A 26,574-nucleotide genomic window follows, 5' to 3' on the forward strand; every position below is an offset into this window, starting at 1 on the left:
CCCATCCAACCTGATGGAGCTTGAGAGGTCCTGCAAAGAAGAATGGGAGAAACTGCCCAAAAATAGGTGTGCCAAGCTTGTAGCATCATACTCAAAAAGACTTGAGGCTGTAATTGGTGCCAAAGGTGCTTCAACAAAGTATTGAGCAAAAGCTGTGAATACTTATGTACATGTCCTTTTATTGCTTTTTATTTTTAATAAATTTGCAAAGATTTCAAACAAACTTCTTTCACATTGTCATTATGGGGTATTGTTTGAAGAATTTTGAGGAAAATAATGAATTTAATCCATTTTGGAATAAGGCTGTAACATAACAAAATGTGGATAAAGTGAAGCGCTGTGAATACTTTCCGGATGCACTGTGTGTGTGTGTGTATGTATGTATGTATGTATGTATGTATGTATATATATATATATATATATATATATATATATACGTATTTACATATTCTGAGAGCAAATGAAACAAGTTAGGAGAAGTTAGATTCAGATGTTGGTAATATTTAGAGTCTCATTTCAGAATATGTACATCTCGGCTGAACACCCTCATAACTCTTCTGCGAATCTGACTCAGTTTCAAGCCGTATATGAGGGGATTTAAAAGAGGAGGAATGACTAGAAATTCCACTGCCAGGAAGTTGCGAAGAGCCTGTAGCATGTTGCTTGAACCATATCGACTGTACATTACATCAAACACTGTGCTGATGGTGAAACCGATTACAGATATTAAATGGGGCAAACACGTCTGCATGAATTTTGTCATCTCTTCGCTAGACTTTACACAAGCCCTAACAATATGGATGTAAGAATATAGAATTAAAAGGGCTTGAGAAACATGCATGAGTATTAAAATGAAACTATAGACATTGTTAATATTTATGTCTACACAAGATAGCTTTGCAACTGACCAATTATCACAGTACAGTTTTTCAATGTGAGATCCACACAATGGCAGTCTGTTTGTTAACAAAATGACAATTGCTGTTTCACAGGAAGGAAGAATCCAAGAAATCAACAGAAACTTGCTGATAGTTTGAGATGTCATGATAGAATGGTACTGTAAGGGTTTGCATATTGCCACATACCTGTCATAAGCCATCACAGTTAAAATGGTAAATTCACACAGAACTGAAGTGTAGATCACATATGCTTGAATCAAGCATCCAGCATATGAGATCACATGAGAGTCAGAGAGGAAGTCAGCCAGGAGTTTAGGATACAGACCAGCAGTTCCATACAGTCCATTGACACACAGGTTACAGAGGAAGATGTACATAGGCTCATGGAGGGTTTTCTCAATGATGATTGTAATGATCAGTGTCAAATTGAATAGACATATCAAAAGATAAGCCAGAAGAGTAAAAGCAAAAAATATGTATTCATGAGATGCCGTCTCGTTTAATCCATGGAGTGTGAAGACTGTAACACTGGACGAGTTCTGCATAGCACTGAGGGATGTTTCAGGAATATACAAATAACCCTGTACCTAAAGAAGCAAAGAGTACCAATAAGTCCCTCCATACATAAGTAGGAGATCAATTAAGTGGAAATATAATAACAATAATATGGTGACAATATAACAAGCACCACAATGAACCATAATGTTAGAGTTAACTTCTGTTGTTTCTAGAGATTTTCTTCTGTAATGACAGGAATGATGGAAATACTCACAGATGTTAATCTGAGAAAGGGTTGCTGCAGAGAGAGCATGAGTCCCTGTTCCTTAGTCTGTACTTCAGCTTTATATATAGAGCTCCTTCAGGAGGGAGTCTACAGAGAATCACAGCCTGAAAACAGAGACCTAATGAAATATTGGGATAGTTAGCCAGAGGTAGAACACATTACAAATAAGATGATTAAAAGCAGTTTTTTCCCCGACACAAAATGGTGTATATATGAAATTTACAGTAGATACAGCAGTGTCAGGTTTGTGTATACAATGACCCCAAAAATGCTCTGTAGATCCATACGATAGGAAACCAACATGCATTTTAGTCATTTAATATACAGTGGTTAGGTCTAGAGCATTTTATAACATGGACCCAACCGCCAAAAAGAAGAAGACAGTGCTGGTTTGCATTAGGTACTGTAGAATGATGTATCCTCTGTGACACAAAAGCCTCTATCTAGTGTTGGAATTCTAGCATGTAAGTGAAATTTGGGTCAAATTTAAGAAAAAGAGCATAAAAGCAAGCACAACAGAACCCTTGGTTCGTCAAGACAGGTGAGAGCATCTGTGTTTTTGAATAAAAAACAGAAATTGTGTTTTTCGTCTGGCTGGTAGTACAAATAGTACCATCCCCCCAACGATTCGCTACATTCGTGATCGCTATATTTTAATTAATTAAAATTAGCCATGCAGGTTTGTACTGTCCGCGCCACGGAAGTTTGTTGGCGCATTGGCTCATTTCAGCTTTTCACATACGTCTACTAGTCATTTTATATTATTATTATTATTCAGGCTAGTTCGCTATGTTGGTTTTTGTCCACAGGACTTTTTCTTCCACAGCAAGAGCACATGCAGCAGCAGTAATAGCCGAGGCTGGCCGTCCGGCCTAAGCCTCAGTCTGTCTTAAGAGGGGCTCCTCCACTGGCTTGTGCCTGCCACTACAGCTGTAGGAGGTCTTGCTCTTCCAGTTTTCTGGATTGAGCTCTTCTGTGCTCACTCATTCATGGTACTGGTCCTTCCAAGTTGAATCCTGCTTTGGCTGGTGGTTTTTCTAACATGGTGTGGACGCGAGTAAGGGACCCGTTGCAGTGTGTGGTGCTTTGCATCGATATCGCCGCTCTCTTGTAGAAAAGCACAATCCGTGAAGTGATTCAACAGCTTTGGAGCCGCAACGGCAAAGCACCTCGGCGGAGTCCACACATTGTCCACTATGGTGCGCCGAGACAAATCGGGGAACCTGGGGATTGACGCGCCATGCACGATGCATTCCATCAGACAGGAACAACAGTTCTGCTGGTAGCGCCTTGCTGGCCCCGCAGACTGTGGTTTGCAGACCTGGTCTCCCTCTTGGACGGAGAGCTTTGGCAGCTTCCCCTGTGGGCAGACATGCTGTCTCAGGTGCAGGCACTGTGGCATCCCAACCCAGGCCTGCTCCAGCTCTGGGCTTGATCGTTTGATGGCCACTATTCAGTCAGTGAGCGCTCCCTCTACGAGGTCGCAGTACTCCTACTGCCGGTGGACTTTTCAAACTTGGTGTCAGGAGAAGTCTCATGACCCAGTTAATTGCCATATAGCTGTCATCCTGCAATTCCTGCAGGAGCTGTTGGATCAGGGCAAATCCCCGTCCTCACTCAAGGTTTATTTGGCTGCCATCTCCTCCGGGGTCACATTTTTTGGCAGCACAGTTGCTGAAAGGTGTATGCAAGCTGCAGCCTACCCGCGCCCCTTCCCTGCCTGCATGGCGCCTTGATGTAGTGCTAGATGCACTTTCCAAGGCCCCGTTTGAGCCCTTGTAATCAGTTGACCTCAGATTAGCATCAATGAAGACAGTGTTTTTGTTTGCGATCACATCTGCAAAACGTGTGAGAGAGTTACACATCTTGTCCGTTCACCCTTCGTGTCTGTTTTGTGGGAGATGGTTCCAGGGTTACGCTTCAGCCTAATCCTGCATTCCTCCCGAACGTGCTTTATCCTTTCCATATCAACTGGCCTATTGAGTTGATGGCTTTCTATCCTCCTCCCTTTTCTTTGGAGGAAGAGAGTAGGCTGAACCTGCTGTGCCTGTGCTGGCTCTCAGGTGATTTTTAGAGGACAAAGGACATTCGGCGCTCAGACCAATTGTTTGTGTCCTTTGGAGAGTGCAGACACGGGGCCATGCACTTTCAAAGCAGCACCTCTTGCACTGGATTATGGACACCATTACCATGGCTTTCGTGTCGGCTGGAGCCCTGGTGCCTGAACACCTGGTGGCCCACTTGACTCGAGGTGTAGCCACGTCATGGGCCCTTCTTCAAGGCACCCCACTGGCAGACATCTGTGTGTCTACAAGTTGGGTCTCGTTGTTCAGTTCTACAGAATGTACGTGACAGGACCGGTTCCTTCAATTGGGAATCCGGTGTTGGCTTCAGTTGAGCTTCAGTAGCCTATCAGGCACTGGCTCCTGGCTTTTCTATCGCTGTCTGCCCCTATTGAGCGTGCTTGGAGAAGTGACACAGAACTGTTTTCCCTTCCTATCTTGGAAGTTACTTGTATATAGTTCATTTTGTAGGCAGGGGTGCATGTGTTTTTTACATCCTGTACCCCGCCATTTCCTTAGCTAGCAATTCTGTGGCCCCACCCTAGCAATGCTAGTTGTGCTGAGGGCCGCTGCTGCTGTGTCCAGCAGGAGGCACTTAAGTTGGCTCTTGTTGCCCCACTGTGTATATAGTGATTTAGAGTGTCTGTTGCTGCTAGCTGCTGTCAGCAGTGTGTAACTTGCTCCTGTGTCTCGTGTGTGGTGCATGAGCTGGCTCCTGCACCCCGTGGTGTTCATTGGAAAATACAGTAGAGCTTGTCCGCTCCTTACTTAAGTTGAGTGTGGAGATCTGTGTAGACTTCACCTTTTATACCAACAGGAAGTGGAAGGGTATTGTTTGAGTGACAAGCACAGGAGCCAATGGCAGCTTTGATAGACAAATGTCTTCGATACATTGTACAACTGTCTGCAGATGCGCATTGAAACCCCTCCCCCTTGGGCAGTGTTTCCAACTCAAAAGATAACCGTGGTTGCATTTGCAACCTATCATTTTAATAACTGAAAGACAAAACTTTGTTCAATAATAAAAACCTGAGATTTAGTTTTTTTTTTATAACTAGGGCTGTGTATACAGTCTGTTATAATTTATCGTCAATACCAGCGTTTTATTTTTTTTAATTTATATAAAGCTGTGCTTAATAATCTGCAGCTGCGATATTTATAACGCATTTATATATGTGGGAATTTATATATTTTACAAATTACTTGACTGCAGGGTTGCCAACCATCTGTAAATTTATCTTAATTTCACCTTGTCAAATCCATAAAAAAGTTTGACTTCCTTCATTGCAAAATGTCTGACTGCCAACACACTTTCCTCCTAGTTACAAACATTTTTCCAACTTAAGTTTGATGAAGAGCTTAGCCTGACAAATCAAAACTGTTAACCAATCGAATATGCACTTAATAATGTAAAGGTTTCGGGAGTGGCGGCTATGACGTGGACTCGAACTCTGTTCTCCCGTACCACAGTGCAGTGATCTTACTGCATTACTAAAAGGCCCACGCCTCTTAGTGAGGCTTGAAATCACTACCCTCTGGCAGGCTACAATACCTAGCTCAGTGGTTCCCAAACTGTGGGGCGCACCCCCACTGCAGCCCCCACCGAAATTGCATTGGATAAACTGATTCCATTATGAAACTACTTTTTCCACACTTACATTAAAAACAAACTACTCACGAGAGTGGAAATCAGTTATTGGATGTTATCAGTTATTGGACTGCAACTATGTGTAACGAAGAACTGCCGTGGTGGGGAACCCAGGTGTGGAGTGAGAGGTGGTCAGGAACAGGCTGGGGTCAATGCCGGCAAACAGTAATGTCCAGGGAAATCCAGAAGTTGTGGTCAATAAGGCAAGCAGGGGGTCAATGATCAGGCGAACAGGTTGGTAGGGAGAATCCGGGAATCGGTGGTTGAGGTACAAGTGGAGGTCGTAAACAGGCAATCAATAACAAAGGGAATACTTAGAAATACAACACGAATGAAGACAAGATTTAACAGAGAAAGGAAGTCACAGAGGGGTTTATATGTGTAGCAGAGGGGAGCAGAGGGTAGTGAAGGAGAGTGCTGGTCCAATGGGAGTTTGAGGATGATAGAACATGGTGCCGTGGAATGTTAAGTGGCTGATTGCTGGGGGGTGTGATGGTTAGTATTCTGGTGATGATGACCTCTGGTGGTGAGCTTGTGAATTGCGGGATGTGTGGGATACAACAGTGACACTATGTTGATTCAGGCTTCATTAATTTGTGTGAGTAGATCGATTAAGAATAGGTTGAAAGAATAGATTCCTGCATAGAAAGTTTCTGGTATTACCAATATAAATAGCGAAATGCAAGTGTGAAAAGTGAAATGCAGACAAGTATGTTAGTGTATTCATCTTTGTTAAGCATTAGGGCTTTACAAAATATAAATGATAATATAAATATGAACGTTGGGGGGGGGGGGTACGAGCTGTGACCCAAATGTATACAGTGCATCCGGAAAGTATTCACAGCGCTTCACTTTATCCACATTTTGTTATGTTACAGCCTTATTCCAAAATGGATTAAATTCATTATTTTCCTCAGAATTCTACAAAATACCCCATAATGACAATGTGAAAGAAGTTTGTTTGAAATCTTTGCAAATTTATTAAAAATAAAAAACAAAAAAAGGACATGTATAAGTATTCACAGCCTTTGCTCAATACTTTGTTGAAGCACCTTTGGCACCAATTACAGCTTCAAGTCTTTTTGAGTATGATGATAAAAGCTTGGCACACCTATTTTTGGGCAGTTTCTCCCATTCTTCTTTGCAGGACCTCTCAAGCTCCATCAGGTTGGATGGGGAGCGTCGGTGCACAGCCATTTTCAGATCTCTCCAGAGATGGTCAATCGGGGTCAAGTCTGGGCTCTGGCTGGGCCACTCAAGGACATTCACAGAGTTGTCCTGTAGCCATTCCTTTGTTATCTTGGCTGTGTGCTTAGGGTCGTTGTCCTGTTAGAAGATTAACCTTCGCCCCAATCTGAGGTCCAGAGCGCTCTGGAGCAGGTTTTTATCAAGGATGTCTCTGTACATTGCTGCATTCATCTTTCCCTCAATCCTGACTAGTCTCACAGTTCCTGCCGCTGAAAAACATCCCCACATCATGATGCTGCCACCACCATGCTTCACTGTAGGGATGGTATTGGCCAGGTTATGAGCGGTGCCTGGTTTCCTCCAGACATGAGTTCAATCTTTGTTTCATCAGACCAGAGAATTTTGTTTCTCATGGTCTGAGAGTCCTTCAGGTGCCTTTTGGCAAACTCCAGACGGGCTGTCACATGCCTTTTACTGAGGAGTGGCTTCCGTCTGGCCACTCTACCATACAGGCCTGATTGGTGGAGTGCTGCAGAGATGGTTGTTCTTCTGGAAGGTTCTCCTCTCTCCACAGAGACACGCTGGAGCTCTGTCAGAGTGACTATCGGGTTCTTGGTCACCTCCCTGACTAAGGCCCTTCTCCCCCAATCGTCCTGGTGGTTCCAAACTTCTTCCATTTACAGATGATGGAGACCACTGTGCTCATTGGGACCTTCAATGCTGCAGAAATGTTTCTGTACCCTTCCCCAGATCTGTGCCTCAATAAAATCCTGTCTCGGAGGTCTACAGACAATTCCTTGGACTTCATGGCTTGGTTTGTGCTCTGACATGCAATGTTAACTGTGGGACCTTATATAGACAGGTGTGTGCCTTTCCAAATAATGTCCAATCAACTGAATTTACCACAGGTGGACTCCAATCAAGTTGTAGAAACATCTCAAGGATGATCAGTGGAAACAGGATGCACCTGAGCTCAATTTTGAGTGTCATGGCAAAGGCTGTGAATACTTATGTGCATGTGCTTTTTTCTCGTTTTTTAATTTTAATAAATTTGCAAAGATTTCATACAAACTTCTTTCACGCTGTCATTAGGGGGTATTGTTTGTAGAATTTTGAGGAAAATAATTAATTTAATCAATTTTGAAATAAGGTTGTAACACAACAAAATGTGGAAAAAGTGAAGCACTGTGAATACTTTCTGGATACACTGTAGAGGGAGGGTGCCATGCAAAAAGCTTGGGAACCACTGATCTAGCTAATGATAGCTAACGTCACCCAAAAATGGAGTCTGACAAGGTGAACGAAAGTCCTCCAAAAACATAAGAAAGTGCTCCTTTCAATCAGCTTGAACAAAGGACCCCGACTTTAGCTCTGCACATGAATAAGTATTACAATGTAACTATAGACATTGTTAGTAGTTGTGTCTACACAAGACAGCTTTACAATTGACCAGTTATCACAATATAGTTTGTCAATTTGAGATCCACAGAGAGGAAGCCTGATATTTAATAATATCCCAATTACAGAAAGGAAGACTCCAAGATATCAACAGAAACTTACTGATAGTTAAGAGTTTTCATGATCGAATGGTATTGTAAAGGTTTGCAAATTGCAACATACCTGTCATAAGCCAACACTGTTAAAATGGTAAATTCACACAGAACAGAAGTGTAGATCACAAATGCTTGAATCAAACATCCAGCGTATGAGATCACATGAGAGTCAGTCAGACAGGAGTTTAGAGCTCCTTCAGGAGGGAGGCTACTGAGATGTGCAGCCTGAAAACAGACCTTTAAGTCTGTGGCTCTGTAAAATTGGGTTAATTAGCCAGAGTTTGAAAACATTACAAATAAGCAGTTCACCCCTACCCCACCCCCCAGCAGGTACAGCTGTGTCAGGGTTGTGTAAAAGACAATATGCCTTTTCGACATTTATAATGACCCCAAATATGCTCTGTAGATCCAAAGGATAGGAAGCCAACTTGCATTTGAGTAATTTAATCTACAGTGGTTAGGTCTGGAGCATTTCATAACATGGACCCAACTGCCAATCATAAGAGAAGAAGACAGTGCTTGATAGCTGGTTTGCATTAGGTACTGTAGAATGAAGAATCCTCTGTGACACAAAAGCCACAATCTAGTGTTGGAAATAGAGCATAAAAGCAAGCAGAACAAAATCCAATTCTGCAGAGTGATTTCAAATGTGGAACATGGAAAACAGTTTTAATGATGGAAAGACAAGACTTTGTACAATAATAAAAACCTGAGATTTAGGTTTTATAACTAGGGGCAGGATTAAATCAAAAATGGTGCAAGCGCGAAAAGTTGCGGAAGAGTCGTAGAAGGGAATCTCGCAGCTCAGCTCCTCACTGAATTAAATCTAAAATATGAGGACCTGCGAACGGGGAGGAGATATGTTTTGCTGGCGTGGCTTCCAAGGTAGGCGGGCAGTGCGAGAGGCACCATGACCCAATCACAGTGTCTGAAACTGAAGGGAACCCAGAGGGTGGAAGAGCAAGACAGTCCTGCGAGAAGCAGCGATGGGTCAATAAAGCATATAAACACAGTGATCTGATGTTCCATGCTGTAAATGCACAGCATTAATCTCCCCGCTGACACATAACTACACTACCGGTCAAAAGTTTTAGAACTATAGTTCTAGTTTTTATTTAAATGTATGCAGTGTAATGCCTCAATGTACTCTAAATAATTGAACAAATAAACAATTGGAGATAAAAAAATAAATAATGGAATAATTTTGTTTAAGAAAATGTAACCCCTTAATCTGACAAACCCCTCTTGTACTCTTAAAAGGGCACCAAATCCGTGTGCTTCTCTTTAATCCCATGTGTACTCTTCACTGTTGTGTTGTTTGCCAAGTGTTCTCTGATTTGAAAACTTCTGAAATGGGGGGGTGGGGGGATACAAAATCTGAGAAAATATTGAAAATTATGACATATTCTGGAACAAGACAGTCTACTGCTCAAAACAAGACCATCCACGTTTTGGTAGAAGCAACACACTTCCCGTAGAGAGCTCAAAATGTCAAGATGGAAAACGATAGGTTGCAAATGCAACCCCGGTTATCTGAAAAAGGAAGCACTGCCGAAGGGGGAGGGGTTTCTGCGCACTTCCGTAGGAACCCAATCTAAACGTCACTCTATCAAAGCTGCCATTGGACCCTGCGCATGTCACTCAGAACAGGTCCCTTCCCACTTCCTGTTCTATAAAACGTGACGTCAGCGCAGGTTTGTCCTCTTTTGCCACTTTGTCTGGACTCTAGAACGTGAGTTCTGTGTCTTGTCTGTGCATTAGACCCCTAATGTTATTTAACAATTATTAATCGGTTGGTTGCCTTCACAGCTGTGTTGTTCACCACCGTTTATTATTGTCTGTGTCTATTTGTATTATATTAGTTATTATTGATAGCTAATCCGACTCTGTTCCATTCATGCTCCGGGGCTCCAGTGTGCTTTCGGTTTCAGTTTCGGCTACAAATTGAACACTTTAAAAATAATAGTCGTGTTTATATACTGCCTTATATATTCCGACTTCTTGCTGTGTTGGTTTTTTGTTCACAGAGCTTTTTCCTCCACAGCCCTCCACTTTTTCCTGCGCAGCCTGAGCCTTGGTGTGACATAAGAGATCTCGCCCATGTGAGGTGCTCCTCCACCGGCTTATGCCCACATTACAGCCGACAACTGCAGCTGTAGGAGATCTCACTCTCTCAGTTAGCTGAAAACGAGCTCTGCTTAGCCTCCTTGTCTGTGTGTGCAGACCTCGGTTAAGATCCTGCTACGGCTAGTGGTCTACTACCCTCGGCCCCCTTGGACCCCGGTGTCCCCGGAAACCCCGGCACACATGGTGTGGTTAAGCCTACTGGCCTACGCGGTGCTTGTATCAAGCACCTGGTGCTTGATATACAGTGTTCAGTCCAGCAACAGCAAGGTTGAATTTGGTTTGTGTCACAGTGCCCCCATGTACATAATCACGGAAGCGTTTCAGTTGTTGTGTGCCCCTGGTGCAAACACTGACTGGCGCCTCTGCTGCACGTTTCCGTGTTCACGCACGTGAGGTCCATCGTTCCACCTGGTGCCGCCGCAATCACCACCATGCCCAAAAGTCTCCCACTCCGGCGAGTGACGGGGGGTCTCGGGGGGCACTGGATCTCCGCCTCTCCCCGAGCCCCTCCTCCATGACGTACCTGTGGTGTGCGCCGCTACAGCCACGCGTGCACATGAACGACAGGGAAAAGCGGCGGGGCGACGCCCACAGGCTCCCTCCCCCTCTTCTGAGTCGTCGCTTGCCTCCTCCCAGCCGCGCCGTCGGCAACGGAGGTCAGGCTCCACGGACAGGGAGCGTGATGAGGCCATCCATGCCTCATCCATGCCTGCCAACAGCAGGATGGACCACATCTGCGCTCTCCTGGCCGCGCAGGCAGCACAACAGTCACCACCCCCCCCACACCATGACGCTCCACCGCCGGCTCACACCGTGCCATTGGAGTCTGAGGGGAGTCTATCTGCCCCATCCCCATGAGGGCAGTAGACAGGCCACCTGGGAGGAGGACCGCCTGTCTCTGGAGCTTGAGGTGGAGCTCATGGATGAGGACCTGGTCTCACCTGGTCTTTTTCTCCAGTGAATTCTACCCTACCTTCGCTGTCCACGGAGCAACGCGACCTGGCCTGCCCCAATAGGCAGTGTCGTGTGAGACGCTGCTCCGAAAGGCATATGTTGCAGGATCCCAAGCAGCCTGCCTCAGAAAGACTGAGAGCCTGCTGGCCCTATATTTAGCCCTGCTGGCAGAGCCCTGGGAAAACGATGGCGCATTCCTCAACCCCGCCCTCTATCTCTGAGATTGCAGCGGTGGCAGACCAGCTCATCATGGTGATGCGCCAGGGGGCAAGGGCGACTGGGCGATCCCTGGCAGCCATTGTGGTGGCGTGCCACCAGCTCTTGCTGTCCCAGGCACGATGGGTTCCTGAGGCGGACAAGACCCGCCTCATGGACACCCCTATCTCGCCGGGCTTCACCTTTGGCCCCTCTGTGGAGGAGATGCTGTCACGCACCCTCCAAGAGAGGGCGCAGTACCTGCAGCTGGCCCGGGTTTAACCCATTGCACCACAGGCCCAGCGATCTCCGCCAGCGTCTCACTAGGAGGCAGGCGCCCCCCCCAGGCTTGCCGCCCTGTCCTCCGGTGGCCCACGGCAGCTTGTGGTAGGAGGAGGCCTGGCCCGACCTCACTTCCTCCACCACCCAAGCCCCGTCCCTGAGACGTTCCAGCAACCTCTGGCCCACCCTTATACCCTCCTGCAACTCACAAATTGGCAACGCAGCACTCAACACTCTTGGGTGCTCCAAATTATATCAGTTGGCTACTACCTGCAGTTTCAAACATGTCTATCCCCCTTCCAAGGCATGGTGTGGACGGGAGTGAGGGACACGTTACAGTGTGCGGCCCTTCACGCTCTCCTGGAGAAGCGAGCAATTCGCAAACTGCCCCTGCCATGGCAGCACGAGGGATTCTATTGCCCAAGAAAGATGGTAGTCGCCTGAACTGCCACCTCAAGGTGTTGTGCTTCAAGATGCTCAACCTGCGCACCATGTCCCAGGCCATCAACCCCGGCGACTGGTTCACCACGGTGAATCTGAAAGATTCTTACTTTCACATCCCCATTGTGCAGGCGCAAAGGAAGTTTCTTCACTTCACCTTCAAGGGCCAAGCGTCTGAGTTCCCCTTCGGCCTGTCGCTAGCCCCATGCACTTTTTCCAAGTGCATGGACGTCGTGTTAGCCCCCTTGCATTGCCAGGGGGTCTGCATCCTCAATTATCTATATGACTGACCCAGAGGCCCAATTTGGAGATGTGGCCTAAAATCAGCCAATCGAGAGAAGAGCCGCCTAATGTCAACTCCAGTTCCTCAGACTGCCTCGATTTCGTTGCCATGCTTGCCTCAATACACACGTCTCCCCCTCTTCGGCCTGAAAGCTTGTGCCATGGTGTCCCTTTGCCAGAGGCTGCTGGGCCTCCTAGCGGCTGCATCACAGACTCTCCCCCTCGACCTCCTCCAATTGAGACCGCTGTAGTGGTGGTTCAGGTCTCTCAGGATGCACCCTCGCCGTGATCGAGCATGCCGAGTCAGTCACTCCGGCGTGCTGGAAGGCTCTCCGTTGGTGGTGGAGCCCTCACAATTTGACCCTCGGTGTGCCCCTGGGGCCAGTCTATCACCAAGCAGTCATGATGACAGATGCCTCCAAGCAGGGTTGGGGAGCAGTCTGCAACAGACGTGGAGTCCAAGGCTGGTGGATGGAGCCCGCACGGGCCCTACATCTCAACATCCTGGAGTTACAAGCAGTACTCCTTGGCCTTTCTCATTTCCTGCCAGTCCTATGGGACAGACATGTGCTGGTTCGAACGGACAACACAGCGGTGGTTGCCTATATCAACAGGCAAGGAGGTCTCCAGTCGTGCAGACTGTACTGTCTAGCACGCCGTCAGCTTCTGTGGGTGCAGCCATGGTTCCGCTCCATCAGAGCGGTTTACCTCCCAGGCCTGTCCAACACGGTGGCGGACCTCCTCTCTCAGGAAGGCCCCCCGGTCTTGGAATTGCGCCTCCACCCGCTAGTGATACAGCAGCTGTGGAGCTCGTTCAGCAGGGCGGACGTGGATCTCTTTGTCCACACACTGCCCACTATGGTCCTCTGTCCGAGAACTGTTTGTGCAAGTAGATTCGGCCTCGCTCCTAGCTGCACTAGTAGAGCAGCCGGCCTCGCTTTGTATATGCTGATTCTAGACAGTTCCCGGTAAGAGCGTGACTACGGTCCTCACTCCTGGGCGGCTCAGGTGCGGCCCTACGGGGCCCCTAAGGTTACTGTCTGGAGTTGTGTTGCCGAGGCCCCCTAGCGGTACACCTCGGGGCAGGCTCCCTTATCAGCTTGCTGCCTCCTCCCTTGCCATGGTTTTGTTAAACAGTAACCCCTCCCCCTTGGGCAGTGACCAAATTAAAATGATAGGTTGCGAATGCAACCCTGGTTATCGGAAAAAGGAAGCACTGCCCAAGGGTTGCAAGGTCGCGTGGGAGTCCTGCTCCCGGCAAAAGAGGACGAATCTGTGCTGACATTACGTTTTATAGAATGAGCACAGGGGCCAATGGCAGCTTTGATAGAGTGATGTTTCGATCCAGTTCCTACGGAAGTGTGAAGAACCCACTCCCCCTTGGGCAGTGCTTCCTTTTTCAGATAACTGGAGTGGCATTCACAACCTATCATTTTAATTAGGCACCAGGTTGGACTACAGAGGTCCTCCATCATTGAATTAATGGAATTTCTAAACGCAGTTACCTGAATGTAGCATATGGTACAGTAATTCTTTACACCGTGTTTCATGAGAGTGCATTTGTACATAATCTTGAACTAATATGACACTAGCTACTGTAAACTAAGAGTAAATAGTTAAAAACAGCTTAATACAGTGAGGGATAAAAGTATTTGATCCCCTGCTGATTTTGTACGTTTGCCCACTGACAAAGAAATGATCAGTCTATAATTTTAATGGTAAGTGTATTTTAACAGTGAGAGACAGAATAACAACAAAAAAATCCAGAAACGCATTTCAAAAAAGTTATAAATGGGATGATTTATTTATTTTACTTAAGCGTTATTAAATTCAATGCGTATTTGGATGTCCTATTATTATTATTATTATTATTATTATTATTACTACATTACTTACATTAATTTGGCTGAATTCGATTAATGATCCACTCAAATGAGTGAGTTCATTTTCCTTGCATTGTCATACATTTGTTAGGAGTTAACGTACCCTGTACTGTGTTATTGAAAATGAAGAGAATCTGTATAAAAGCCTTATTAATCACGTTATAATTGTTCGTTGTCATTTAACTTTGGGAATATAAATGTTAAAAATAAAAAAATAAAAATTACAATCACACTTCAGGATCCAAACCCAGAACACCTGGCTCATAGCACTGTTCCTTAACCACTGTGCCAGCGGAGATTAGTATTGGATTGTGAAACCTGTTTTACGGCCACAAATAACTGTCTTAATTAGTTGTATATGACTCCACTATTGGAATTAGTCACAAATAAAATTTGAAATAATAAGAAATTAGAATAGATGTATATGTATGTTCTGTGGCTCTATGATAAGTGAATGCACTCATGGTTATATTAGCTCATATGGAGAACGTATGAGGGGGGAAGTTGTGTCTTTGTGAGCTCGGTCACCCTGCAGCATCTTCACCTGTATCAGGGTTGCTGTTGTCGGGTGTAGAGTGCAATAACTGTCCAAACAACAATAATAATAATTATTATTATTTCTTATGAGCTCTGTGAGCTAATAATTGTAGACAAGATATAGTCATAGTTAATAGCTCAGTGGAAGGGACAAGCAATGACCATGGACACGCTTCATGCTATGTTGAAACTTTCATATGTATGTATTTATGCATGCATGTAAGTATGTATTGTCATTCTGTCACAAAAAATAAATAAAAAACAGTTAGGAACTTGTTCTGGTGCATCACACATACAACCATAAATAAAAACAGACTGTTAACTGTGCACTGGAATGTCTCTTTCCAGTCGTTGCCCCCTGAAATAGTTAACACCATGGTTTTCAATGCGTTATTTTGCACGTTGCAAAACCGGTTTTTATATCTCAATCCGGGTTGAAAACAATGGGGCTGAGTTTAAAGAGATAATACCCACATGTTCAATTTCCATCTCTACATACTAAGTAGAACATCAACTGCTTTGCATTTTGATATATTTTCTACAAGTATGCAGTTCTGTTATCACTACTAACTATGAAAGTGTCACTAAAATAAGTATTACAACATTACACCGGGCCTGACAATAGATGTCATTTGTGAAACCTTGTTCTTTAAAACTTGAGGTTAACAACAGGGCTGGGGGCTGGGCGATATGACTTAAAAATAATATCTCTATATTTTTAGAAGTTTGGGTGATACACGATGTATATCTCGATATTTCTTGTTTTTATCCAATCAAGCCACAAAAAAGACCAAAGACATTCAAACTACAAGTATTTTGTTAATCCTCCAATAAGCAAAACTAACAAATACTACATGCAGGCTGTCATGGTAAATATATGCAGAATGCAACACATTACAGGGCAAGTGTTGTGTGATTACTATTACGTGTGTTATGTTGTTATGGGATATATATTATATCTATCTATCTATCTATCTATCTATCTATCTATCTCTATATCTATATATATACACACACACATGCGCTGTAAAATGGTACAGATTCAGGAAGATTTAGCACAGCCGGGTTTATAGTGGCGCATTAACATCTGCTAGACAGAGACATTTCTTTCTGACTGTCGCGTCTCGATTCTACTTACAAGTACAGCACGTTGTTAATACAAAATAGTTAATAATAATAATAATAATAATAATAATAATACAACTATTGTTTATATACAAATGATATCAGTCTAAATTAGAGTGGGTGGGGGTGCTTGCAGATCGAGTTCAGCCCGGCGACGAGAGCGGGGCGGACCGTGTGCGCTTGCACATTAAAGTATCTCTTGTTTGTGTTGGTTATTGTGTGTCAGGTCTCTCTCCTCATGTCTGTCTGTTTCTGATGGACATTTCTTGCCGCATCCGACACGTGTGGAAGAACCGGGAAGAACGCAAAGCGTCCTAATGACGAAAAATACTGCCGTAAAGATTGCAATTTGCGACACCACGATATAAACGATATAGCATAATATGAAACGATAGACGTTTTTCTATCGTCATACGATATATATCGTCATATCGCACAGCCTTAAAAACAATGTACATCACTGCAGGATTTCTAATACCAAAATAGAAAGAAAGAGCCACACCTTTCCCTTCTCCTCCAACCCAGTTTGGTCCATGGCTCCGAGTCACTTTGTGTTTGTACAACGTCCTCAACACCCTGCTCCGCACATGGTGCTGCTTCTGGCCATATACAATGGGATTGAACAGAGAAGGGATGACTAGAAATTCCCCCAACATGACATTGTGCAGAGTCTGGGACATTCCCCTCACACCGAATCGACTGTACATGTCATCAAAGAGAATGGCGGTGATGAAGTTGACCAGCATTATCAGACACTGGCTACACGAATTAACTTATTATAGAATATGAATAGAAGATAAAAATTACCTTGAGGAAAAATTTAATCATCAACAGGTATGCAACTAAAATGTTCAAAAGTGTTGATTCGCATCACAGCTTCACAATGGCCCAGTTTTCACAGTACAGTTCATCAATATGGGATGCACACAGACGCTTTCAAACTGTCAGTGGAATCATGACAAGAGCACAACTGAAAGAAAAGAGCCAGCTGGACAGCAGTAACCTGACAGTGTTCACAGGTGTCATTATTGCATGATATTCTATGGACTTGAATATTGCCACATACCTGTCATAAGCCGTTGATGTTAAGTTGCTGAAATCGCTAAATGCATAAGTGTCCAGTTTCAGTAGCGTGAGTGAAATTATATGTCCCAAGAAAGACGGTTCTGTCTAAAGTGACATTTAGCAAGGTTCAGTTTTAGCCCTGCCTTGTTGATGCTGTGTAATATGGCCTGTAAATGATCTTATTGTGCTTTCCATGCACAATCTAAATAACATTGTGTTCTGAGCTGGTTGTTTAAGATGATTGAGATCATTTTCTGAAAACAGCTTGGTGCTGAGGCAAGTCCATACAGCACCTTTTTAAAAGGGAACAATCCATCTTCAGTAATAAATGCCATGAGGTCCCTGCTGTCCTCATGTAGTGGCATTTGGTAGTCCAAGTCCAAGTAATTCCAGTGTGGAAAACATATTTTCTCCTTGAATTTCCATGTGTGGAAGAGGGTCACTGTCGATCACCACTACTTTATTGGGCTCTCTTAAATCCAATGAGTCTTTTTCATTGTAACTACCCAGATAGCACATGAAGTCGGGCCGTCTTCGGCATATGGTTGGCATGATTAGACAACAGTCACTATCGGGGGTGATGTATCGCAGATGTCGGCATATGGTTGGACAGCAGTAGGTCGTGGAGGTGGAGGATGACCGACGTCGGCATAACGTTGGCAGGGTTGGACAGCAGTTACGGTGGGGGAGATGGATCATGAACCTTTAGAGTCGGACAACGCTTCAGCTGAAGCAACCCTTCCGGTTCCCCAGTGAATCAGGCACCCCAGTCAGTGCTTCCAGCAACAGTGGAGACTTTTCAGCAGGAGACGAGCGCTCAGGAAGGAAAGTCACCGACACTGAAGTCAAATAGTTTCTCTTCAGTTTATTGAAAGCTTCACACAGCCTTTTATACATTTACAAGCGGTATTTCACAGGCATTTCAGGGCAGTCCCGAACCTGGATGATATTTTCTTGGCATATGTCCCAGGGCAGTTACAAGACAGGGGAAACAATATTTCATAAGATTTTCTTTTAATTAGTTTAGGCATGGAGGTGTTGATATCAAGGACACAGTACAGAGCACGGGAAACAATATTTCATAAGGTATTCCTTGTAATTAGTCCAGACATGGAAACGCTGCTACTAAGGACACAGTACACACTGTACTGATAAGAACATGTTATAGAAAATTTCGGTTCACTACTCTAAGCAGAAATTGTTTCCACCTGCTGCACAGATAAGTTTGAGCAGAGAAAACATAATACAAACAAGTTTTAACTATTAATTTACTGGAAAGTTTCTTATATTTTCTATCACTGACTAAATGCCGACAGATGCGATATCCGTACAAATTGTTCTACTAAATGGACCGATACAACTTTAAAATATCATATGTATGACTAATTATCATAATAAATATATTTGATATTGTCAAACATTTTCCCAGCTTGATTATTTGAAAGCGCTGGAGCGCTCTTCCTCGAGACCATATTGAGAAAAGGCTTCTCCTCAGATTACCTCTAACCAAAGAGCCCACTGGAAAGTAAATTCACTATCATGACTATTTTGTAAATAGTTACATTTACTTTTTAAATGTACTGAAAAGTAGGCTGTCATTTTCTGAAGTAGCAGTTTGTATGTAGTATGACACATTAACTGTGGTTGTTTTCAAAATAATTGTTTTTAAATATCAATGACAGGCTTTTTATTTTCTGTATAGCATTATTATAGCCAGATCAGACTAGAGACTTGATACCAAGACTGTTAAGATCAGATGTTGCTGCATGGAGATATTGCCTTGCAAAGAAGGGGAAACATTTACTATATAATACATAAAATGATGATCATAACTGCTTCAGCTTTTATCCAGTTTTCATACAGTTTGTTTTCAAAGTTGGATTTTGACTAGTTCTTTTTAGGAAAAAAATGATTTTATTTTTTCATAAAATCCTAAAATGTCATAATTCATAATTAACCTATTATTTATCTTGGTTAAAGGTGGTAGTGTTGAAATATAGTGCATTTAATCATGATCAACAATGCAGAAACTGATTTTGTAGTTTGTATGCTTTCAAACCCTCTGAGGTCCCCCCCCCCCATTTTCGCCTGATTTTATTGTTGTCATATTTTTACTTATACCTCTGTAACTACAAGGGCTAGAGCCAAGTGTCTTATATGGAAACACTCAGCACAAACTGGAGATTCAGAAAATAAAAAAGTGAAGAAAAACAAAAGCACTTATTTATGGTCAATATAACACTTTTTAGGGCTCCAGGCAGACTTTTGACACTGGCCAGTGAAACTTCAAAGTCTTTTCAGCGCTGCACCATCTTTTCCTGCCTTGTTATTTTAATGTCAGCACCTGCACATTGGATTTGTTTACATATGGTTGTATTGTTCTTATATGCATATATTGCTTTACTTGTGTTGCTTTTATATGCAAATTTAATTTGCTTACTTAAGGTTGTGTTCATTAAAACCTGCACATGGGAAACTTTTACCTCTCATGGCCACATGGTGCCATCTAATGTGTGTATCAGTACTTTTTGAACATTTCCAGCACATTTTAACAATACATTAAGGTTTTGAGGCTGACATTTGGCAACTCGAACCATCAGCTCCCTCCACAGATTTTCTATGGAGTTAAGGTCTGGAGACTGGCTAGGCCACTCCAGGACCTTAATGTGCTTCTTCTTGAGCCACTCCTTTGTTGCCTTGGCTGTGTGTTTTGGGTCATTGGCATGCTGGAATACCCATCCACGATCCATTTTCAATGCCCTGGCTGAGGGAAGGAGGTTCTCACCCAAGATTTGACGATACATGGGCCCGTCCATCGTCCCTTTGATGCGGTGCAGTTGTCCTGTCCCCTTAGCAGAAAAACATCCCCAAAGCATAATGTTTCCACCTCCATGTTTGACGGTGGGGATGGTGGTCTTGGGGTCATTCCTCCTCCTCCAAACACGGCGAGTTGAGTTGATGCCAAAGAGCTCGATTTTGGTCTCATATGACCACAACACTTTCACCCAGTTCTCCTCTGAATCATTCAGTTCATTGGCAAACTTCAGACAGGCCTGTACATGTGCTTTCTTGAGCAGGGGGACCTTGCGGGCGCTGCAGGATTTCATTCCTTCACGGCGTAGTGTGTTACCAATTGTTTTCTTGGTGACTATGGTCCCAGCTGCCTTGAGATCATTAACAAGATCCTCCCATATAGTTCTGGGCTGATTCCTCACCGTTCTCATGATCATTGAAACTCCACGGGGTGAGATCTTGCATGGAGCCTCAGACCGAGGGAGACTGACAGTTATTTTGTGTTTCTTCCATTTGCGAATAATCACACCAACTGTTGTCACCTTCTCACCAAGCTGCTTGGCGAAGGTCTTGTAGCTCATTCCAGCCTTGTGTAGGTCTACAATCTTGTTCCTGACATCCTTGGACAGCTCTTTGGTCTTGGCCATGGTGAAGAGTTTGGAATCTGATTGATTGATTGCTTGCTTGCTTGCTTCTGTGGACAGGTGTCTTTTATACAGGTAACGAGCTGAGACAGGTAACGAGCTGAGATTAGGAGCACTCTCTTAAAGGGAGAGCTCCTAATCTCAGCTCATTACCTGTATAAAAGACACCTGTCCACAGAAGCAATCAATCAATCAGATTCCAAACTCTCCACCATGGCCAAGACAGAGAGCTGTCCAAGGATGTCAGGGACAAGATTGTAGACCTACACAAAGCTGGAATGAGCTACAAGACCATCACCAAGCAGCTTGGTGAGATTATTCGCAAATGGAAGAAACACAAAATAACTGTCAGTCTCCCTCGGTCTGGGGCTCCATGCAAGATCTCACCTTATTGAGTATCAATGATCAGCCCAGAACTACACAGGAGGATCTTGTTAATGATCTCAAGGCAGCTGGGACCATAGTCACCAAGAAAACAATTGGTAACACACTATGCCATGAAGGACTGAAATCCTGCAGCGCCTCCGCAAGGCCCCCTTGCTCAAGAAAGCACATGTCCAGGCCCATCTGAAGTTTGCCAACATCTGAATGATTCAGAGGAGAACTGGGTGAAAAAGTGTTGTGGTCAGATGAGACCAAAATCAAGCTCTTTGGCATCAACTCAACTCGCCATGTTTGGAGGAAGAGGAATGACCCCAAGAACACCATCCCCACCGTCAAACATGGAGGTGGAAACATTATGCTTTGGGGGTGTTTTTCTGCTAAGGGGACAGGACAACTGTACCGCATCAAAGGGACGATGGACGGGGCCATGTACGTCAAATCTTGGGTGAGAACCTCCTTCCCTCAGCCAGGGCATTGAAAATGGGTCGTGGATGGGTATTGCAGCATGACAATGACCCAGAACACACAGCCAAGGCAACAAAGGAGTGGCTCAAGAAGAAGCACATTAAGGTCCTGGAGTGGCCTAGCCAGTCTTCAGACCTTAATTCCATAGAAAATCTGTGGAGGGAGCTGAAGGTTTGAGTTGCCAAATGTCAGCCTCGAAACCTTAATGACTTGGAGAGGATCTGCAAAGAGGAGTGAGACAAAATCCCTCCTGAGATGTGTGGAAACCTGGTGGCCAACTGCAAGAAACGTCTGACCTCTGTGATTGCCAACAAGGGTTTTGCCACCAAGTACTAAGTCGAAGTGGTCAAATACTTATTTCCCTCATTAACATCAATTTATAACTTTTTTGAAATGCATTTTTCTGGATTTTTTTGTTGTTATTCTGTCTCTCGCTCCTAAAATACACCTATCATTAAAATTATAGACTGATCATTTCTTTGTCAGTGGGCAAACGTACAAAATCAGCAGGGGATCAAATACTTTTTTCCCCCACTGTATAGCTTACTCTCCGAGGTCGGAACCAAAACCATTACTCTATCCCCGGGGAGAAATGTCCTAACTTGTGCTTGTGCATTGTAGTATTTAGACTGTTCTGCTTGCGCTTTCTCGAGGTGGGCCTTCACTATAGGTGTCAGGGTTTGTATTCTCTCTCTCATACCCATTACATATTCAACGATATTCTTACCTTGCCCCCCTTGGTCTTCCCACAGCTCTTTTGCAATGTCCAGGATCCCCCTAGGCTGACGCCCATATAACAATTCAAACGGGGAAAACCCAGTAGACAATTGAGGCACTTCCCTAACAGCAAACATTAGATATGGAAGCAGCAAATCCCAATCCTTCCCATCTTTATCAATTACTTTTCTTAACATGCTTTTTAAGGTTTTATTGAACCTTTCCACCAACCTATAGGTTTGTGGATGATAAATTGAGATGTGGATTGTTTTAATCTTTAAAATCACACAGATCTTTCATCAGGCATGAGACGAAAGGTGTCCCCTGGTCTGTCAATATTTCCTTTGGCACACCTACCTGTGTGAACAAGTGAAACAGTTCTTTCACTACGGTTTTCGAGGCCATGTTTCGCAAGGGTATTGCCTCGGGATATCTTGTGGCATAGTCTAGGACCACTAGAACATATTCATGGCCCCTAGCGGACCGACTTAGGGGACCGACAAAGTCCATTGCAATCCGCTCAAAGGGGCGTTTCTATGATTGGCAAAGGTACCAACGGGGCCCGTAACTTAGCTCGGGGACTGGTTTTCTGACACTCAGGACATGAGTTGCGAACACGTTCAACATCTTTACAGTATGCCCTGTGTGGTCTTTCCAACTCCGAGATGGGTGCCAAATAGATGACTATGGGCCAGGTGTTTTACAGTATTACGGTACTGCTGAGGAACCAATAACTGTTCTACCTGGTCACTTCCTATTTGTGTGACTCTATACAACAGGTCGTTCTTTATCACATAATAGGCCACTGCACCCCTGTGTGGGGCGCCCTCCACGGAAATACCATTTATTTCCGCAATCTGGTTCTTGACATTCACTAGAGTCGGATCATTAGCTTGGTCCCTCCCAAACTGTCCGCTTGGTACCACCCACTGCTCAAACCCATCAGTACTTTATTTTTCCATTAACACTGGTGTAGCCCCGGTCTCATCAAGTATGTCCTGTGGCCCACATTGAGTGCCAACACCCTTCATTACTCTTTTTGTACCATTTCCATACAATACCACCTCCTGGACAAAAGTTTTCTTATTCCATTGATACCTGTCAGCTCGTTTTTCCTTAAGTGTTTTACATACTTTACTCTCAGGAGGTAAAAGCTCTTGCCCAGTGAATGGGAACACTTTGATGAAGCCCTCTTGCGGGTCACTCTCGCCCTGTACTACTGGGGAAACCCAAACCAAATTCAATTTCACCAAATCTGCAACACCTGGGTAATCTCTACACAATATCACCTCATGTGGCAGTTTGGGTATAACTCAAACTCTCTAGCTTTTTTTCTGCCATTAAGATCAATGATAACATTACAAGTGGGGTAATAGTTGGCGTCACCATGTACACAGGTGATACTGGTTTTAAGACTATTGTCTACTTGTTCAGGCTTCACATATTTAAGTGAAACCATTGTGATCGCACTTCCAGAATCAGCGAGGGCTTGAGCTGGTTTCCCGTTCACTAGAAGTTTTACTATAAACTTATGGTCAGCTAGGGCCACATTTGCCTCAGTCACAAGGCCACAGTAGTTTTGTTCACCTACATTACACTGCATCGGTTCCATTTTGTTGGGACACTGTATTGCTATGTGGCCAAACTCATTGCATTTAAAACACTTGTAATTTTTATACCATTCCTCCAGTAGTGACATACCAACTCCCCTATAGTCCCCAATTACCACCAGTCCCTTCACAGCCATCGGCCGCTCTTCCACTCCCCTCTGTTCTGGCTTACCCGGAGTCTTGTCAGGATGCTGCTTCAGCCGAGTGGACCGTAGGACACTCTTCACTGAAGTGGGGCTTGGGTAAAAGGCCAACTCCTCTGCTGCCAGAAAATGTTCCACGACTGCAACAAAGTCATCCAGGGAGGAGGGTTCATTTTGTCCCACACACCTCCTCAGAGGGGCAGGCATAGCTCTCAAGAACCTGTCCATCACAAGTATTTCTACAACTCTGGTAGCAGCATGCACAACGGGTTGCAGCCACCGTTTTGCCAAGTGGATTAAGTCAAACATCTGTGACCTGGTTGCTTGTTCCTGTTTAAAACTCCAGGCATGAAAACGCTGAGCCCTGACAGCAGTGGTCACACCTGCCCGGGCCAAGATTTCTGCCTTGAGCTGATCATAGTCGGCAGCAGCACTGTGGTCCAGGTCATGGTATGCCTTCTGAGCGTCACCTATCAGAAATGGGGCTACAAGGCCAGCAAGTATTCGGACACAGAGATTGTTCTTCAAAACAAAAGACTCAATTTATTACCTTTCTGGTTTGAAAGTAAACAAAGCACAGGGTCTTCTCGCCATCCAGAACAAACAAAATAATGAAACAAGCACTACCTTCACCCTGGTTCCCCTAGCTACAGGTGGGACGGCTAACCCGCCTTGTGATTGAGCAGGACAATGACTCCAAACATACAGCCAAAGCCTCACTGGAGTGGCTTAAAAACAAAAATGTCAATGTCCTGGAGTGGCCCAGTCAAAGCCCGGACCTCAATCCAATTGAGAATATATGGAAAGAGTTGAAAATTGCTGTTCACCAAAGGTCCCCATCCAACTTGATGGAGCTTGAGCAATTTTGCAAAGAAGAATGGGCAAAACTTGCAGTGTCCAGATGAGCAAAGCTGGTAGAGAATTATTCACATAGACTCATGGCTCTAATTGCTGCCAAAGGTGCCTCTACCAAATATTGACTGAAGAGGGTGATTACTTATGCATTCAATTATTTTCTGTTTTGTATTTGTAATTAATTTAGAACAATTTGCAGATTATATTTTTCACTTTGACATTATGGACATTTTCCGTGTTGATCAGTGTCAAAAACTCCTGATTAAATCCATTCTCATTTCATGTTGTAAGTCCAAGGGGGGTGAATACTTTTGAGAGCCACTGTATATGCCAAAAATTATAATTGTCTGAAAATCATCTTTTTGGGTTTGAGAGAATGGTGGCATGGTGTTTGTTATTTCCTTCAAGCAAAATGTCTGCAGAGTTGTGTTTGTTAAACATTCTCAGCACGGCTCTTCGTACCTGAGTCAGTTTTAAACCATAAACAAGGGGGTTGAAGAGAGGGGGGATGATGAGAAATTCCAGAGCCAGGAAATTTCGCAGACTCTGTGGAAAATCCTTTGTTCCGTATCGACTGTACATTGTGTCAAAAAATAAAGCCACAGTGAAGTTGATTAGTGTGAGCAAATGTGGCAAACATGTCTGCATAAACTTACCCCTGTCTTCTCTAGACTTACTGCTGGCAATAATCAATTTCACATAGGAATAAAGAATGAAAAATACATGGGCCAGAAACACAAATATCACGATATACCCATACACATTGTTGGTTGTTGTGGGTACACAAGAAAGCCTAACAATCGCCCAGTTCTCACAGTAGAGTTTTTCAATGTGGGATCCGCACAACGTTAGTCTAGCTGTCAATGAAATCAATACTAATATGCAGAAAAAGGGGAAGAGCCAGGAAAACAGAATTAATTTTCCCACTGCCTGAGTAGTTATGACAGAATGGTACTGTAAAGGTCTACATATAGCTACATACCTGTCATATGCCATCACTGTCAGAGTTGAGAAATCACACAAAACAGAAGAGTAGATAACAAACACTTGAAGGAAGCATGCAGTGTATGGGATCACGTGAGTATCTGACAGAAGATCAGCCAGAAGTTTAGGATACAGACCAGCAGTTCCATACAGTCCATTGACACACAGGTTACAGAGGAGGATGTACATCGGCTCATGGAGGGATTTCTCCCGAAGGATAGTCACGATTAGTGTGCAATTAACAAAAATGATCAAAAGGTAAGCTAGCAGTGTCAAACTAAAGTAAGTGTCTTTATTTCCCCTTATATTGTTTAATCCAGAAAGTGTAAACACATAGGATGAGTTCTCCATTGCTGAAGTTGATAACACCTGTAAATATGAAAACCAAATCAAAAGAATAATGTATTTACTGCAGACAACCAAGTAGTAGAGAAATTGGTGTGTAGACATGGTTGAGAAATTCACTGTCTGAGTAGCAACACAAAGTGAACTCAACTGGGTACACAACATTGTGGATAATGATATACCAATGTCCTTCAAGATGATATGTGATTGTTTACCGATTGCTGCATTTGAAAGAGACCAGGCTAACAAACATGGGCCATATTGCTTCATAACTGGTATAAATCTTAGGTTTGCATGTTCAGTGGAAAAAACACAAAACATTGCAACCCTCAATTAATAGACTTTGGGCAACCACAATCCACATATTTGCCATCTCTCTACTTGCATCCGTTATTTCCTTGTAATGAAGATAGCTTGCCTTTTAAAGGTTAATGCATGTCTGATATTTAAACACATGTACATTGTAACAGACAATTGTTTTACAATCACATATGCATTTATTTAAATTAATAACATACAAAAAACACACACATAAAGCTATTATATAATTATTAAATCACAAACATAACAGAGACTGACATTTTTACACTATTGACAGTTAAACATTT

General features: G+C 43.8%; 2 protein-coding genes across 2 annotated transcripts; both read right to left on the reverse strand.

Moving 5' to 3' along the window:
• Positions 1-511: 511 nt before the first annotated feature.
• LOC136747054 (olfactory receptor 52J3-like) lies at positions 512-1,444 on the reverse strand. Its single transcript, XM_066700008.1, has one exon. The coding sequence runs from the start codon at positions 1,442-1,444 to the stop codon at positions 512-514; it is 933 nt and encodes a 310-aa protein (XP_066556105.1).
• Positions 1,445-24,991: 23,547 nt separating this feature from the next.
• Positions 24,992-25,972, reverse strand: LOC136747055 (olfactory receptor 51B5-like). Its single transcript, XM_066700009.1, has one exon. The coding sequence runs from the start codon at positions 25,970-25,972 to the stop codon at positions 24,992-24,994; it is 981 nt and encodes a 326-aa protein (XP_066556106.1).
• Between the last annotated feature and the right edge of the window lie 602 nt (positions 25,973-26,574).

Source organism: Amia ocellicauda, chromosome 3 (genome assembly GCF_036373705.1).
Source record: "Amia ocellicauda isolate fAmiCal2 chromosome 3, fAmiCal2.hap1, whole genome shotgun sequence".
Lineage (NCBI taxonomy): Eukaryota > Metazoa > Chordata > Actinopteri > Amiiformes > Amiidae > Amia > Amia ocellicauda.